Consider the following 17,763-nt stretch of genomic DNA (forward strand, 5'->3'; position numbering starts at 1 on the left):
TTGATTAATCTGAAGGTGTTGATTAGTTTTCTGTAACAGCACCTCTGACACCAGCTCTGGTTGCAAATCACAGGTTATCATAAGGCTTTATTATAGAAAATGAACAGTACTGTAGTACATTTTGTAGTCTCATCTCATCTCATTATCTCTAGCCGCTTTATCCTGTTCTACAGGGTCGCAGGCAAGCTGGAGCCTATCCCAGCTGACTACGGGCGAAAGGCGGGGTACACCCTGGACAAGTCGCCAGGTCATCACAGGGCTGACACATAGACACAGACAACCATTCACACTCACATTCACACCTACGCTCAATTTAGAGTCACCAGTTAACCTAACCTGCATGTCTTTGGACTGTGGGGGAAACCGGAGCACCTGGAGGAAACCCACGCGGACACGGGGAGAACATGCAAACTCCGCACAGAAAGGCCCTCGCCGGCCACGGGGCTCGAACCCGGACCTTCTTGCTGTGAGGCGACAGCGCTAACCACTACACCACTGTGCCACATTTTGTAGTATCAGCAAGTTTTTTTGTTTGTTTTAACAGAGGGGAACTCCAACAGATAGTTGATTTTTGAATTTACAAATCATTCAGAAATAAAAGAAGAGGAAGGAGCCAAGAAGCATTTATTTGTCATATGTACACACAGACACAGATTTAAGCACACAGTGAAATTTAACCTCTGCATCTAACCCATCTGAAGCAGTGCACACACAAGTGAGCAATGAGCACATACGCATACTATGCTACAGCGCCCAGGGAGCAGCCTGGGGGTTAGGTGCCTTACTCAAGGCCACTTCAGCCCAACCTCAGGCCCTGGCTGCCTCATTGTGGGGGAAACTGGAGCAAGCCCACACAGACACGAGGAGAACATGCAAACTCCACACAGAAAGGCCCCTATTGGCCACTGGACTCGAACCCAGAACCTTCTTGCTGTGATGCGACAGTGCTAACCACTACACCACTGTGCTGCCATTTTTTTCTGAGCATAAGAAAACTTATGGAACATAGAAGTTCTTATTTTCTTGGTTCTCCCTTTTTATCCCCCCAGCATATAATGCAGGGGGATTTAGCTATCACTCCTTCCGTCTATCGGTCCGTCTGTAAAAATGTTCGTTTCCGGAGCATAACTCAAAAACTATTAGGATTTTTTTTTTCACGAAACCTGATAATTATGTTAAGTTACTAGAGGAGTTGTGCCTTTTGACATTTCTGTGATTTTTATTTTTTCCGTATTTCCATGGTAACCATTCCACTTAGGAAAATTTGGAGCGGGATTTCATGTGGGGGCCAGGGGGATATGTCATCTCCTGATGACTCTTGTTCACATTACATTATGGGCATTTAGCAGACGATCTTATCCAAAGCGACGTACAACGTACCCAGAGCAGCCTGGGGAGCAGTTGAGGGTTAGGTACCTTGCTCAAGGGCACTTCAGCCATTCCTGCTGGTCCAGGGAATCAAACCAGCAACCTTTTGGACCCAAAGCAACTTCTCTAACCTATAGGCCATGGCTTTTTCCATTGTATTTGTAGAGAAGGATGATGATTAGTTAAATAAGGGGCGGAAAGCAGAGGAAAGATGAGATTCAGTGTTTGTGCTACTCACTGTTTGGTTGCTTTTTTCTGTAACCATGGACACACCAATTTATTTTCCTGAAAGTCGAACTCCTTTAGAATCATGTGATGGTCATGAAAATCCAATCTCATATAATAATATTTCTTCTCTTTCGTATTGAATATTGTACCCAAGTAGGCGCTGAAATGAAATGTTAATATTTATAGATAATTATCTATAACAGTGTCGCTAGGAGAGGTGTGTAAAGATTTTGCTTTGCTAATTCATATGACTAAAATTGTATTGGTTGTGACTTGACCTGAACACTGACCTCAACTGCTATGTGAGAGAAGAAGCTTAATTCAACCAACAAACTGCCTTACTTTTAGCGTTATAGCATTGTAAGATTTGTCTCCTCTAAGTTTCTAACCCTTCCCAGCATAAACAATAAGGCTTTATAGATGGCCAGTGTTGAACAACAGCTCAGCTGTGCCGCTGTTATTGCATTATTGCACCCCTGACTCGTCAAGTGAGTTTTGAGCAGTTAGCGTGAGTCTCATGACTGCTTACAATAATGCAGTATCACATACTCAAGTACTCCAGTGCATCACCAAATGGGTCTGCCAAATCTGTTTCAAATAAATGAATAAATAAATAAAAGCCTTGTTTAGCAATAATGAGGTGGAATGTGACTTTCCTTCACTGGGTGTGGTTTTTCCCAAAGTTTGGCAAACTAGGAAAGAGGGCGCGGCCAGTGCATGAAGCATATATATACATACTACGTGTATGTAGATATGCCAGGTTTCTTTCACATGCTTCCTGAAGTCTTTCCCATTTGTGTATCCCAGTCTGCGTTGCACTTTAACAGGTATGTTAATGCTCTCTTTATTTTTTTTTTTAATTTTTCTGCAAGTGTATGTGAGATAACCCGTCATTTTAACTAAGCTCTGTGTCTTTTTATTCAATTATTCATTGTGGTATTTGACATTTTCTTTTGCCGCAATATACTATCTACAGTATAACTAACTGTAAATACACAATGCCTTACATTCATTTATATACTGGATCTCGGACGTTTAGTATGTCTGTATTGCAAGAAATTACAGGGGAAAAAATTACTTGATCATATAATCAAAGTTTGGGTGGCAACTGCACATTTTTGTGCTTAAAAAAAAACACCCATTTAAACCATTTGAATATCTTTATTAATTATTTAATTAAAATGCACATCGATCCCGTTTGTTACTGCATGATTCATTAGAAATGAAAGCATTCGATCTGTTTGACATTCAGTTCAAATCAGTTTTATTGTCCTATGTATTTGAAACAGTGTCACACAGTACAATGAAATTCTTATTCTGTGAGTCCTCCAGAAACATTACCTAAATGAGTAAAGACATTAAAAAGCAAAAGAAAGTAATTAAAATTAAATAATAGTTATTAAAATAAAGAGCGATCAAGTAATTAAAAACAAGGACATAAATAGTTTTAAAAAAAAGTGTCAGTGCATATAAATAGGTAGTTCAGTGCAAATTCTATGGGGGGGGGGGCAGTGGCTGGGTTTTGTTCATGAGCATGATGGCATGAGGGGAAAAAACTGTCTTTCAGCTTAGGTGTGGGGCGGCATGGTGGTGTAGTGGTTAGCGCTGTTGCCTTACAGCACAAAGGTCCGGGTTCGAGCCCCGTGGCCGGTGAGGGCCTTTCTGTGCAGAGTTTGCATGTTGTCCACGTGGGTTTCCTCTGGGTGCTCCGGTTTCCCCCACAGTCCAAAGACATGCAGGTTAGGTTAACTGGTGACTCTAAATTGACCGTAGGTGTGAATGTGAGTGTGAATGGTTGTGTGTCTATGTGTCAGCCCTGTGATGACCTGGCGACTTGTCCAGGGTGTACCCCGCCTTTCGCCCGTAGTCAGCTGGGATAGGCTCCAGCTTGCCTGCGACCCTGTAGAACAGGATAAAGCGGCTAGAGATAATGAGATGAGCTTAGGTGTTTTGGCTGCAGTGCTCCTGTAGTGTCTCCCTGGTGGCAGCAGCATGGGAAAAAAAAAGAAGCCTTTATTTTTGTCACATGTACACTCAAGCACAATGAAATTCCTCCTCTGCGTTTAACCTATCTGAAGCAGTGAATACATGCACACACAGAGCAGCTATACTACAGTACCCAGGGAGCAAGTGGGGGTTAGGTGCCTTGCTCAAGGGCACTTCAGCCATTTCTGCTGGTCCAGGGAATCAAACCAGCAACCTTTTAGTCCCAAAGCTCCTTCTCTAACCTTTAGGCCACAGCTTCCCCTGGTTCATGTTGTGGATGGGTAGTGTCCTTGATAATGTGGCCCTCCTGAGAACGCTGGTGTTATAAATGTCCTCCAGTGCAGGATTATAATATGATATGGGGCGGCACGGTGGCGTAGTGGTTAGCACTGTCGCCTCACAGCAAGAAGGTCCTGGGTTCGAGCCCAGCGGCCAGCGAGGGCCTCCCTGTGTCTGCGTGGATTTCCTCTGGGCACTCTGGTTTCCCCCAAAGACATGCAGGTTAGGCTAATTGGTGGCTCTAAATTGACCGTAGGTGTGAATGTGAGTGTGAATGGTTGTTTATCTCTGTGTCAGCCCTGCGATAACCTGGCAACTTGTCCAGGGTGTACCCCGCCTCTCGCCCATAGTCAGCTGGGATAGGCCAGCTTGCCTGCAACCCTGTAGAACAGGATAAGTGGCTACAGATAATGGATGGATGGATCGATTAGGATATGCAGACAGTATATTATTCTGTAGCACCTGGAATGTTATATTAAACCTGAAACGGATACAAGGACCAATATGAGCATGTTCTAAGGCTGAATTGTACTGAATCTCACAGCTTGCACTGCATGTATAGATGTCTCAGTATGCCACAGCTTATCCATGTGCTTATGTTTACTTCACTATATGCAAACCCAACAACTTATCTCCAATGCTTATTCCTGATCCGTAGCTTCCAGATATGATGAACTGCCCATCATCTGGACCACAGGGCAACAGTATAGAGCCTTGCCAGAATGCACCGCAAATGGGGGCCCCAGTGTGGCCCAGTCAACCATACCAACCTTGCTGGCCCTATCAGCCCAACCAGGCTAACTGGCCTGGGATGCAACCTACTGTACAGAACTGGCCAGCTTACCAGCCAGTACCACCCACCCAGTCAGTTTGGCCAAGTCCTCCACCAATGGGACCTACCCAGCCAAGCCAACCAATGCCACCAAGCCAACCCATCTCACCAAGCCAACCAGTGCCACCAAGTCAACCTATCTCACCAAGCCAACCCATGCCACCTAGCCAACCAATCCCACCAAGCTGGCCTTCACAGCTTCCCAAACCCATTCCCCCATCATGGCATGGAAACCCTGGGCAGCCAGGATGGCCTAATCAGGGTCCCTCTGGAACTCAGCAGCATTTATGGCCACTTGTCCCACCCACAGGGCCTGTGGTAAGTTACTGGACTTTGGCTGTAGATACTTGCTATTTTAACCTTGGTCTATAATTTTCAACACAACATAATGCACCTCACTCCTTATATTCACGATTGATCGACAACAGTGAAGATTCCTGTCAAGCGATTCAAGATATTCAAACTATCAAGTGATCAAATGTTGTTTGAATGTGCTGTTAAACAGAACGCAACCCTAAACTGTTTCAATTTATTTTGGCCTTAGTCAGTGCCTTTCAACATGAATTTTCCCCGAGGCATCTATGATAAGCTGATGCTTACAATAAGGGGACAAGTGAAGCCTGATGCAAAAATGTGAGTGGACATTCTAAGGTCCAGCCATTTTAAACACTATGTTTAAATAAATATGGCAACTTCTATGGTTTTAAATAATAGACACAAATATCTAATGAGTTTGTTCAGATTTGCAGTAGCAGTTAGCACCTTTCATCACTCCAGCTTTATTTTGGTTTTTGAATTCCAGGTTTACTGTTAATTTCCTGCGTGGTAATGACATCGCCCTGCATATCAACCCACGCTTCAATGAAGGAGGGAAGCAGGTCCTTGTTCGCAACCACAAGCTGGGGGAACAGTGGGGACAAGAGGAGAGAACTCTTCTGGCACCATTTCCCTTTGTGGCAGGACAAAACTTTGAGGTAAGAGACAATGCAATCAGGAGAGAACAAATTTTAAAAGCTGCCAAAAGGTCAATACACATTATGCAAAAGTGATTAACCCTTGAGCATTCTGGAAATATGAAACAAATTCATTATGATGAATGCAGACTTGAGCTCCGCATATATTTACAGGATCTCCTCTTCCTCTATAGATGAAGATCCTCTGTACAAGCAACGAGTTCAAAGTGGTGGTCAATAACACACCTGCATTTGAGTTCAAGCACCGCATCAGAGAGGTGAACCAGATCGATCGGATCAACATCCTGCATGATGTCAGTCTTACATCTGTCAACGTGGACACTCTTCCCTGAGACACGGCTACATAACTGCTATCTCTGCCCTACCCTATCAAGACTGCATGTGTATAATGCTCAAACTCCAACGTTAATTCTGCTGTCCCTTATAGTCCGGCTGTTAAGCAACAACAAAAAAAACATGTACGGTAATTGCTCGTTTTGTGATAGAAGCCTGAAATTTGGCACACTAGCTCAAGTTGATGTAGAATATAATTCTAGACATGGGGGCATTTCAAATTCAGCTTCTAAACCCTGGAACACGCATGTGCAAAATCGACCCAACACGAAAACGAGGCTAAACGAATTTTCTTTTGTTTCAAGGTATTTTTATAAGATTGCTTACAACAAATGACACATTGATTGAATGTCTACCTCACAAATGGAGGACTTTGTTTTTCAAACATGTCACGTGACTGAGAGAAAATATATACAATGCTGAAAGGCATTTTGAAATTGAAATGCTATTACGGTACTAAAAGGAGTAAATGGAGAAGCTATTTTGGTAGTTGGTAGTCAATACCGGGCAAAATTTACACCATTGCACACTGGAGTCAATATTTCTGTGGTATTAAGATTGCTTATAAACACTGGTGCCCACTCTATTCATGGTTTTCAAGATGGCGACACCCATGTGTAGACAGACATTGTGGAAAGTTGCTTCTCTACAGTGACTGAAATTTCCAAGTAAGTATTTTGCTTACTGAATTAATGAATGCATACATTTATTCATAGAAATAGTGTTTATGATTAAATAGTTGCATTCAGGCAGGTAAAACAAATTAATGTAGCAGTCAAATTCAGAATATTGATTTTAGATTGTTATAAACACTGTTTTGAGAAGAACTGTAAGGTTTTGTCTTTAAAACCCTGAACTACACTACCGTTCAAAAGTTTGGGGTCACCCAAACAATTTTGTGTTTTCCATGAAAAGTCACACTTTTATTTCCCACCATAAGTTGTAAAATGAATAGAAAATATAGTCAGTCAAGACATTTTTCTGGCCATTTTGAGCATTTAATCGACCCCACAAACTCAATCTGCTCAAAGGAAGGTCAGTTTTATAGCTTCTCTAAAGAGCTCAACTGTTTTCAGCTGTGCTAACATGATTGTACAAGGGTTTTCTAACCATCCATTAGCCTTCTGAGGCAATGAGCAAACACATTGTACCATTAGAACACTGGAGTGAGAGTTGCTGGAAATGGGCCTCTATACACCTATGGAGATATTGCACCAAAAACCAGACATTTGCAGCTAGAATAGTCATTTACCACATTAGCAATGTATAGAGTGGATTTCTGATTAGTTTAAAGTGATCTTCATTGAAAAGAACAGTGCTTTTCTTTCAAAAATAAGGACATTTCAAAGTAACCCCAAACTTTTGAACGGTAGTGTATATCTTTGTATCATATATTTTGTTTATGCTTGTATTAACCCAGAATATTTAAATGATTCCCCAGATACTATGAAGTCTATTGTTGAAAGCTCTATAATGAAAGTAATGAGAGTGAGGACTGGGGTCTGTGTTTTGTCAACAACAGACAGAAGAACCAGTGCAGTGCCCTGCTGTGTCCAGGGTTTAGAAGCCAAATTGGAAAACGTCCCCATATCTAGAATTATTTTATATATATATATATATATATATATATAGGCGGCACGGTGGTGTAGTGGTTAGCGCTGTCGCCTCACAGCAAGAAGGTCCTGGGTTCGAGCCCCGGGGCCAGCGAGGGCCTTTCTGTGTGGAGTTTGCATGTTCTCCCCGTGTCCCCATGGGTTTCCTCCGGGTGCTCCGGTTTCCCCCACAGTCCAAAGACATGCAGGTTAGGTTAACTGGTGACTCTAAATTGACCGTAGGTGTGAATGGTTGTCTGTGTCTATGTGTCAGCCCTGTGATGACCTGGCGACTTGTCCAGGGTGTACCCCGCCTTTCGCCCGTAGTCAGCTGGGATAGGCTCCAGCTTGCCTGCGACCCTGTAGAAGGATAAAGCGGCTACAGATAATGAGATGTATATAATCAACTTGAGCTAGTGTGCCAAATTTCATGCTTCTATCACAAAGTGAATTTCTCACTTTAACAGCCGACTATTAACACTAGTCAATTTATACTGCAATGCAAGTATTTCACTTTGGAAGCTATGCAAGTCTTTCCTTCCACAGAATGTTTGTATGTGCATGTACACAGATGCATGCCATTTCTAATTTAACAAACGCTCTTGCTGAAGGGTTGTTTTGCATCTCTCAGACACACAAACCTTTTTCCTTAAATGTAGTACAGAGTGATGTAAAGTCTTGTTTGTATTTGAGAGAAAAGCTATAGGAAATTGTGTTATTTGATGATTATTCAGTAATGTCACAAACTGATGCAAAATGACTACAGTTGGCTAATTGTTTATTAAAATCAGCAAAAATATGTATTTAACCACCATTTTATTTTAAGAACATAAGCAACAGCATGTGAAATAGAACCTGTGGTACAAAAGTCACAACCAGAACATCAATAAACATAGAAACTCACCCTCTAGTTAAAAAAAAACAAAAAAAACCCACTTAAAGTCTCATTTTGTGCTCACAGCGTTGTCCCCTTTGAATCTACGGTAGAACATGTACGATGTTTAAAAACTTATTAAAATTAAAAAAAAAAATACAAGTCCAGCAGGTATTTTAATAAAACAAATACATGTACATTAAATTACTGTATACATGTACATAAACATCTTAAATCAAAAAACTATAAAACTTGGTTGCTCATTCTCAGGGCAGTGCTCAGAAAGCAAAGAATGGACATAATCTGAATTCTTGGTAGAACATGTTGACGGTTCAAATGTGTGCAACATGGTCGAATTTGTGGTTGGATTTCCAGTGCGTAATAATTCCCCATCTTCAGTATATTAATGAGGTCAGGATATTTAGTCTTCTCGGTTTTGAGACTAGATTTTGTGCTCGAGTCTTTTCTCTACAGACTGCAAAAGAAGCTGAGAGAACTGCTCCAGCAGAGCCAGGGTCTTCTCTTCACCGTCACCAAGTACAGTCGGCCCTGATGAAGGAGCGAGTCCTGGAACAGCCTGTAGCTCAGAGCGTGCCATGAACAACGCCTCCATCAGCACACGCTCCATATCCTGCTGCTCCGAACCCACATTTCCTACACAGGAACTCACCTAGTCCAGCACACGCATTCAGACACCCACACAGACACAAATATGAAAATGATACACTGAACAGTGGTGATGTAAATGGGTCTCTCTCGCTCACTCTATAACAGATACTTATATATACACTAATATTTTATATATAAAAATAAACAAACACACACACACACACACACACCTTGGGTGTTTGTCCTGTTTTGTTGCATTACAAGCTAGAATTAAAATGGATTTGGGGGGTTAAGCACCATTTGATTTACACAACATGCCGACCACTTTAAAAGGCACGCTTTTTTTTGGTGACACAAATAATAAGATGAATAGAAATCTGGAGTGTGCATAAGTATTCACCCCCCAAGTCAATACTTCATAGAGCCATCTTTTACTACAATTACAGCTGCAAGTCTCTTGGGGTATGTCTCTATTAGCTTAGCACATCTAGCCACTGGGATTTTTGCCCATTCCTCAAGGCAAAACTGCTCCAACTCCTTCAAGTTAGATGGGTCACATTGGTGTACAGCAATATTCAAGTTGTGCCACAGATTCTCAATTGGATTGAGATCTGGGCTTTGACTCAGCAATTCCAAGACATTTAAATGTTTCCCTTTAAACCACTCCAGTGCAGCTTTCGCAGTATGTTTAGGGTTGTCGTCCTGCTGGAACGTGAACCTTCATCCCAGTCTCAAACCTCTGGCTGACTCATTTGACCAGAGAATCTTCTTCCATGTGTTTGAGGAGTCTGCCACATGCTGTTGGGCAAACTCCAAACGTGTTTAAGTAATGGCTTTTTTTCTGGCCACTCTTCCATAAAGCCCGCTCTGTGGAGTGTACGGCTTAAAGTGGTCCTATGGACAGATATTCCTATCTCCACTGTGGATCTTTGCAGCACCTTCAGTGTCATCATTGGTGTCTTTGTTGCATCTCTGATTAATGCCCTCCTTGCCCGGTCTGAGAGTTTTGGTGGGCGGACGTCTCTTGTCAGGTTTGTAGTGGTGCCATATTCTTTCCATTTTGCTGTAATGGATTTAATGGTGCCCCCTGGGATATTCAAAGTTTGGGATATTTTTATAACCCAACCCTGATCTATACTTCTCTACAACTTTGTCTCTGACCTGTTTGGAGGCTCCTTGGTTTCATGTTGCTTGCTTAGGAGTGTTGCAGAGTCAGGGTCCTTCCAGAACAGGCTGATTTACTGTATACAGACATCATGTGACACTGATTGCACACAGGTAGCTCTTATTTAAGGGTTTCATACAAAAGGGGGTGAATATTTATGCACATTCCAGATTTCTGTTTTTTCATCTTAGGTCACCAAAAAAAAAAAAAAAAAAGTTATAGGCATGTTGTGTAAACCAAAAATAGTGCTAACCCTCCAAAAGTCCATTTTAGTTCCATGAATACTTTTGCAAGGCAGTGTACACATACTTCACTGCACTCACCATCGTGTAGAGTTGAGTGGCCTTCTTCACACTCTTGTATAGCTCAGCAGCAGCCTGTCTGCAAGTCTCCAGATTCATCAAGGGCTCTACTGGAGAAGAGCAAACAGAAAAACTAAAACCACAGGGATACAAGGGGGGGGGGGGGGGGGGGGGGGGGGGTTCAAGATTGACCCCCATAATAATCCAGTTTACAGCTGCAATATGGACAGTATTGGTTGTAATATGGCTGGTAGGGTTACAAGTCAATATTCAAGATCAGCTGCCATCATTAACACAAATTAACTGCTGGCTTTGATTCATGAAAATGCACAATATATCCAAAAAATGCCTTTTTGAAACCTGTCAAATAAAAAATAAAATGGATTAATTGCAACTTGTCAATCATTTGTTGATTCTGCCACATTAGTACTGGTAGTGTGAACTGCTCCAATGAGGATATATTGTGCTGCCCTGGGAGGGCTGGGGGTGATCTCGTGATTATATATTGTGAGAAACTGTCACTATGATTTTCTCAGGGTATTGTTGGTATCTGTACTTTTACAACACTGACCAACTTCATGATTACTCCTTGCCAATCAGATGTTGAAATCACCATGACTGTGTGTGGCATGCATGTTCTGTTAAATACTTAATCTCTTGAATAGTTATTCCATGAAACGGAGTCATACATGAACCGATAGCCAACAAGGCGTGGAGCACCAAGTTGGCTATAAGCCATGTACGATAAGATCGAGTAGAGTAACTGTTTATTATATTCACATTCACTGGATTGAGAAACACAGCATTTTTATTTTTTGCAAATTCAATAAATAAAATCTTTATACAAAAACAGCTGGCAATCATTTCCGCTTAGAATGTAAACAAACTGGAAAAATGACAGTAAAAAAAAAAGAAAATTTGATCATTTAAAATAAAATTGAAAAAAAAAAAAACATTCTTACCATCAAATACTTTTATTCCATATTTTGTTACTTTTTTTTTTTTTTGGGGGGGGGGGGGGGTTGTGTTTTCAAATAGAGTTTTACTTCATCCTTGGTTGGCTCAGTAACACTCCACCATTTTCTTCTTCAAGGTTTTTTTTTTAAACAGTTGGCAAACCAACTTAATGGTGCATCACCGCCACCAACTGGGCTGGGAATGTGGAACTTGAGTTGTTTTTTTTTTTTTCCAGGGGGTGAGTGGGGGGAATTATATTCCTTCATCTATTTCTTTTAAAATAGATGATAGTGACTTTGTAATCTGACTTGATGTGCTCCGCCATTGTTTTTCTCTACTCACAGGATATGAGCTGATTGGCTACTCTACTACTAGGATATCAGAGCACACGACTGCTCATATCCAGTGAACGTGGATAGAATAACACTACATATTACTTATCTTATAAAACAAGAGCAGAGAATAGCAGATTCACCCTACTATCAGCAAGTGTGCATACGTTACATTTTGAAAGACATTAAACAGTGCGGAGATCAGAAAAACAAAGATGATAACTCAAACCTTGATCAGACTGGCTCTTGCTCGTCACACTGTAAGCCTGGACAGCCACTAGGGGGGGCTGTGGTATGAGGGATGAAGTTTTTGGGCCCAGTGAGTCTTTTACAGACACAGACTGAGAGACAGGGCTGGGGAACACAGACTTCGGAGGTTCCATCGGACTCTTTGTAGAACATTTATCTCTGTGCTGAATTCCAGTATTAGAAAAAGTGTTTGGGATTGCAGCGGAGTCTGTACTGGGAGTAGCTGTGGACCTGCTGGGATACTCAGACAGGGGGTTACTCATTCTTGCAGAGACACGGGCCTTGGTGATTTTAGCAGTTGGGTTTGGAGAACATCCAGCATGGCTCGATCTTGGCTCGGCTGGACCATGGAGTGGGGCAGATAGAGATGGCAAAATAGGTGTGCTGGCACGACATGGACTGGTAGGGGAGGACCCTGGGCATGGAGATGTCTGACCACTGGACAGGTTCAGAAGAAGACCTTCTTTGAGGGACATGGAACGGCGGACTTTGGCTCTGGAGCTGGTGGTGGGACTCATGTACGAGCGAACTTTGAGACGTTGGATAGTGTTTGGACTTTCCCACGGCTGGGGAGATGGGGAGTCTGTGGGGGACGGGTGCTGTAATACTGAATCATTCCTATCTGCCAGAAGCTCAGGTGTGGAAGGTCGAGACTCCTGCTTCAAAAGGGATGCTGTTACACACTTTCGACCTTTTTAAAAAAAAAAAAAAAAAAAAGGATGTTTACACTTGCTTATTTATGGGTTAGAAAAGACAAATCTTTGTGAGTTTAAAAAACATCTGAATTAGCATACTGTTTGTTAGGCTGAATGCTGATGTGGCTTTTAGAAGTGGCTTTTCTACGCAGCTGCCCACCCTGGACATGCTTATTGGGCTGGTCATACTCTGCACCCTGTGAATTTTCCTCCTCTTGGGGACCGAGTACAGCTGCTCTGAACTGCACGTGTCTGCTCTCTGTGCCAAGTTCATCGCCTGACCGTTGTCCTTCTGCAAAGGATGCACTGTGGACACCAGGGGTTTCAATACAGCACAATTTTCCGACTTCTTGTCAGTCTTGAAGAGGAATTGGGAATGCCTCCTAACAACAAATACATGTACTGAATATCACACGCGAGCAAAATAAGGTAAATCAGATAAAGCCCATTGTTCAAATTACGTGGGAGCTGAGCTTCCATAGAGTGAGGACTGGCTCCCATGAAAGCAGTAAAATTATATTGCTTTGGGGGTCTCTAAAATATAAATGATGCTAAAGTTTTAAAAAATCACAAATAAAGCTCATTTTCCGTCAATACACTGAGTAATATTTACATTAAAGATAGACAAATAGCCCAAAATAATAAACACACACATTTTCCAAAAGAACGCATTACAGCCAAGTGCATATTCTTGTGAATGCAGCATCACCACACCACTATGTGTGCAAACCATCCTTTTGAGAGCTTGCAAATGTTAATACACACACACTTTAATCCTATCAAAAGAAGAACCACTTCACCTTAGGTTTCATTCGTTGGTTAAGTTTTCAAGGAAAAGATCATGACCACAGCCTGATGAAAAGAGACCACCGATATATTTCGCCTGTGTGATGGTAAGAGAACGACTTACTTTCTACTAGTAGAATGCATTCTCCATCTGTTTAAAGTGTAGGCTATTGGAATATAGCAAAAACAATAGGTTTATTTAAATAAAAAAGCCCACCCACACAAGAGTGCTCCGAGAGCACAATATTCCCCACTGGCAACTATGCCATGACTCAGATAAAACGCGACTGAATCGAACGAAATCGCAATATGCATATTACTGACAATCCTGTCATGTTACGTGAAATTCCTCCAAAAATTGAGAGAGGAGGAGTTAATTTCAGAAGGTTCGTGCCCCTCCTGGGATGGACAGACATCACCATGACATAATCCCCTTTGGGCCTTTAGGCCAGCGAGGGATTTAAAAAAAAAAAAAAAAAAAGTTTCCAAAGGATAGCCTAATGAACCACCTAGCCTCTCACCTCACAGAAAGTGCACCTGTGAGGCTATTTATTCATTTGCTTACTTACCTCACCACATTCCTGCACAGTTATTGATTTATTTTAACTAGAGAGAGACCCCTACAAATATGAATTCATAATTTGAACCCTGGATAAGCCCATTGTGTTAACATGTCAATCATACCTGGTGGTGGAGCCTCGGGTAAGGAAACGTGCTGAAATGCTACTCTGGGGTTTGGGTTCATTACCTGCTCAAATGGACAAAAAAAAAAAAAGTTACTCAAAATAACTGGCAAAACTATAAATGTCAGATTTTACATGTGCAGATTTTAAGTCCATCAAATCAGCGCTACCTGTGTTGTTGGGGTCAGCCAGTGTTTCAAAGGGTTTCTCAAGGAAGCGCTCTTGTTCAGGACTCTCTGGTTTATGAAATGGCCTTCCTCTTGTTGCTTCATCCTCATCATCAGTGCTGAGTGGCTCAGGATCATCAGAGCCTAAGAGCAAGAGGGGAAAAACATGATACTCAGCACTAGAAGCAGGTCTTACTGAGATTGAGTCATCTAGTTTGATGGACATCCTGATCACTGCCTTTTTTTAATGAATGCTTGTTCCCCCCCAAACCGATCTCTCTCTCTCTCTCTCTCTCTCTCACACACACACACACACACGAGATCAGTTGTGTGTGAGATTACTGAAGATTTTTGCATATACATATAAAAGCACACAAAATTAAACTTCCATTATAAAGGAGTTTTAAGAGCAGTTTTGGAGCAAGAGGAGGACATTTGGATGGATAGGTTCAGAAAACAAAGATCAACTGTGAGCTACTGCTCAGTTATGTATCCCCCCCCCTGCTCTCGCTGATATCGGAATAGGATACTTATGAAATCAAGTAGTTGTGATTTGTAGTTGATGAGAAATGTTATGAAAATTTTGTACAACCCCGATTCCAAAAAAGTTGGGACAAAGTACAAATTGTAAATAAAAATGGAATGCAATAATTTACAAATCTCAAAAACTGATATTGTATTCACAGTAGAAACAGACAACATATCAAATGTCGAAAGTGAGACAGTTTGAAATTTAATGCCAAATATTGGCTCATTTGAAATTTCATGACAGCAACACATCTCAAAAAAGTTGGGACAGGGGCAATAAGAGGCTGGAAAAGTTAAAGGTACAAAAAAGGAACAGCTGGAGGACCAAATTGCAACTCATTAGGTCAATTGGCAATAGGTCATTAACATGACTGGGTATAAAAAGAGCATCTTGGAGTGGCAGCAGCTCTCAGAAGTAAAGATGGGAAGAGGATCACCAATCCCCTTAATTCTGCGCCGACAAATAGTGGAGCAATAACAGAAAGGAGTTTGATAGTGTAAAATTGCAAAGAGTTTGAACATATCATCTACAGTGCATAATATCATCAAAAGATTCAGAGAATCTGGAAGAATCTCTGTGCGTAAGGGTCAAGGCCGGAAAACCATACTGGGTGCCCATGATCTTCGGGCCCTTAGATGGCACTGCATCACATACAGGCATGCTTCTGTATTGGAAATCACAAAATGGGCTCAGGAATATTTCCAGAGAACATTATCTGTGAACACAATTCACCGTGCCATCCGCCGTTGCCAGCTAAAACTCTATAGTTCAAAGAAGAAGCCGTATCTAAACATGATCCAGAAGCGCAGACGTCTTCTCTGGGCCAAGGCTCATTTAAAATGGACTGTGGCAAAGTGGAAAACTATTCTGTGGTCAGACGAATCAAAATTTGAAGTTCTTTACGGAAATCAGGGACGCCGTATCATTCGGACTAAAGAGGAGAAGGACGACCCAAGTTGTCATCAGCGCTCAGTTCAGAAGCCTGCATCTCTGATGGTATGGGGTTGCATTAGTGCGTGTGGCATGGGCAGCTTACACATCTGGAAAGACATTATCAATGCTGAAAGGTATATCCAGGTTCTAGAGCAACATATGCTTTTTTTTTTTATTGCTTTATTGGGCATGACTTCTCACATCAAATTACAAAAATACAAAAATAAATGAGCAAAAAATAAAGCCACCCAAAGGGGTCGGCACGAACGGGACCCGAAAGTACCCATGCGAGGCACCGCCCAAATAATTAAAACTATGTATAAATGAATAAACACAATTAAGGTAAGCTAAAAAAGGACAATTAACATGATACAGATATTAAACTCTAACGATGACAAGGGCACGATCTCACAAACGACCAAGTGCACGGCCGATCAACATCGAAAGTGTTTTCCAGAAGGTGGAACAAGGTTTGCCTGACGTAGGTTTGAAAAGAGGTCGGAGTAGAAAAACAGATTTTAGGGGCATAGTTACAAGTAGAGTTCCACAGTTTGACAATTCTATTAAAATAGGAAGCCTGAAAAGTAGACGTTTTGCAGGAAGGAGTCTTCAAATTTAGCGAGTTGCTCTGTCTTGTATGGCCGTGTGACACAAATGATACAAAGTTATGTACATTTAGATTGGTATGTCCGTACAAACATTTGTAAAAAAATACAAGGTCTTTCAGTTCCCTATCATACGCTAATGGTAGAAGATCAAGCTTAAAAAGCCTGTCCTTGTAGGACATCTCACCTACACGAGATCTTAAAATCCAACGCGTGGCCCGCCTTTGCACCCGCTCTATTTTGGCCATCAGATAGAACTGGCTGGGCGACCAAACCTGGGTCCCAAAATGGAGTTGTGACTTGACGTATCCAAGATAGTGTCCCCTTCTAGCTGACATGTCCGTTAACAACAGGCAGGTGCGCTTTAGGAGCCCAAGCAGTTTATTCGCTTTTGCAACGACAGCATGAACGTGGTTTTCCCATGACAGTTTGCAATTAACTATCACACCAAGATCTTTCTCTTCAATAACGCGCTTGAGCGGAGCATCGTTAAGAGTATACATGTGGTTGATATAGGCTGCTTTTTTCGTGTGATTGTTAATACCTTGCACTTTAAAGTGTTAAACTGGATATTATTGCGTCTCGACCAGTCGTCCAAGCTAGATAGACTGTCTTGTATGACCACGCAATCTCCAGCAGATTTCACAGCAGCGAAAATTTTTGTGCTCCCATCCAGACGACATCTCTTTCAGGGAAGACCTTGCATTTTCCAACATGACAATGCCAAACCACATACTGTATCAATTACAGCATCATGGCTGCATAGAAGGAGGGTCCGGGTACTGAACTGGCCAGCCTGCAGTCCAGATCTTTCACCCATAGAAAACATTTGGAGCATCATAAAACGGAAGATACGACAAAAAAGACCCAAGACAGTTGAGCAACTAGAATCCTACATTAGACAAGAATGGGTTAACATTCCTATCCCTAAACTTGAGCAACTTGTCTCCTCAGTCCCCAGACGTTTACAGACTGTTGTAAAGAGAAAAGGGGATGTCTCACAGTGGTAAACATGGCCTTGTCCCAACTTTGAGATGTGGCGTTGTCATGAAATTTAAAAAAAATCACCTAATTTTTCTCTTTGATACATTTTCTCAGTTTAAACATTTGATGTCTCATCTATGTTCTATTCTGAATAAAATATGGAATTTTGAAACTTCCACATCATTGCATTCTGTTTTTATTTACAATTTGTACTTTGTCCCAACTTTTTTGGAATCGGGGTTGTAAATCCACACTGTTTCGTAAATACATTAAGCTGGTAAACAGGAAGTCGATGTGCGAC

At 41.7% G+C, this 17,763-nt stretch overlaps 2 protein-coding genes across 2 annotated transcripts in view; one reads left to right on the forward strand and one right to left on the reverse strand.

Annotated features, from left to right (window-relative positions):
• The first annotated feature begins 2,368 nt into the window (after positions 1-2,368).
• On the forward strand, positions 2,369-8,391 carry LOC132883772 (galectin-3). The gene is made up of 5 exons (XM_060917770.1): positions 2,369-2,423; positions 4,520-5,011; positions 5,238-5,326; positions 5,496-5,667; positions 5,841-8,391. Exons 2-5 carry the CDS (start codon positions 4,529-4,531, stop codon positions 5,997-5,999), a joined length of 903 nt encoding a protein of 300 aa, XP_060773753.1. The 5' UTR covers positions 2,369-2,423; positions 4,520-4,528; the 3' UTR covers positions 6,000-8,391.
• Positions 8,392-8,397: 6 nt separating this feature from the next.
• The window catches only part of LOC132883773 (mitogen-activated protein kinase-binding protein 1-like), a 61,452-nt gene continuing 52,086 nt past the window's right edge, over positions 8,398-17,763 (reverse strand). Inside the window, exons 25-30 of the mRNA XM_060917771.1 lie at positions 14,415-14,555; positions 14,246-14,309; positions 12,875-13,158; positions 12,061-12,771; positions 10,564-10,652; positions 8,398-9,136 (exon numbers count right to left, since the gene is read on the reverse strand). Coding sequence (XP_060773754.1) covers positions 8,909-9,136; positions 10,564-10,652; positions 12,061-12,771; positions 12,875-13,158; positions 14,246-14,309; positions 14,415-14,555 — 1,517 coding nt within the window. The 3' untranslated portion in view covers positions 8,398-8,908. The remainder of the gene's footprint in view (positions 9,137-10,563; positions 10,653-12,060; positions 12,772-12,874; positions 13,159-14,245; positions 14,310-14,414; positions 14,556-17,763) is intronic.

This window comes from Neoarius graeffei, chromosome 3, assembly GCF_027579695.1.
Source record: "Neoarius graeffei isolate fNeoGra1 chromosome 3, fNeoGra1.pri, whole genome shotgun sequence".
Lineage (NCBI taxonomy): Eukaryota > Metazoa > Chordata > Actinopteri > Siluriformes > Ariidae > Neoarius > Neoarius graeffei.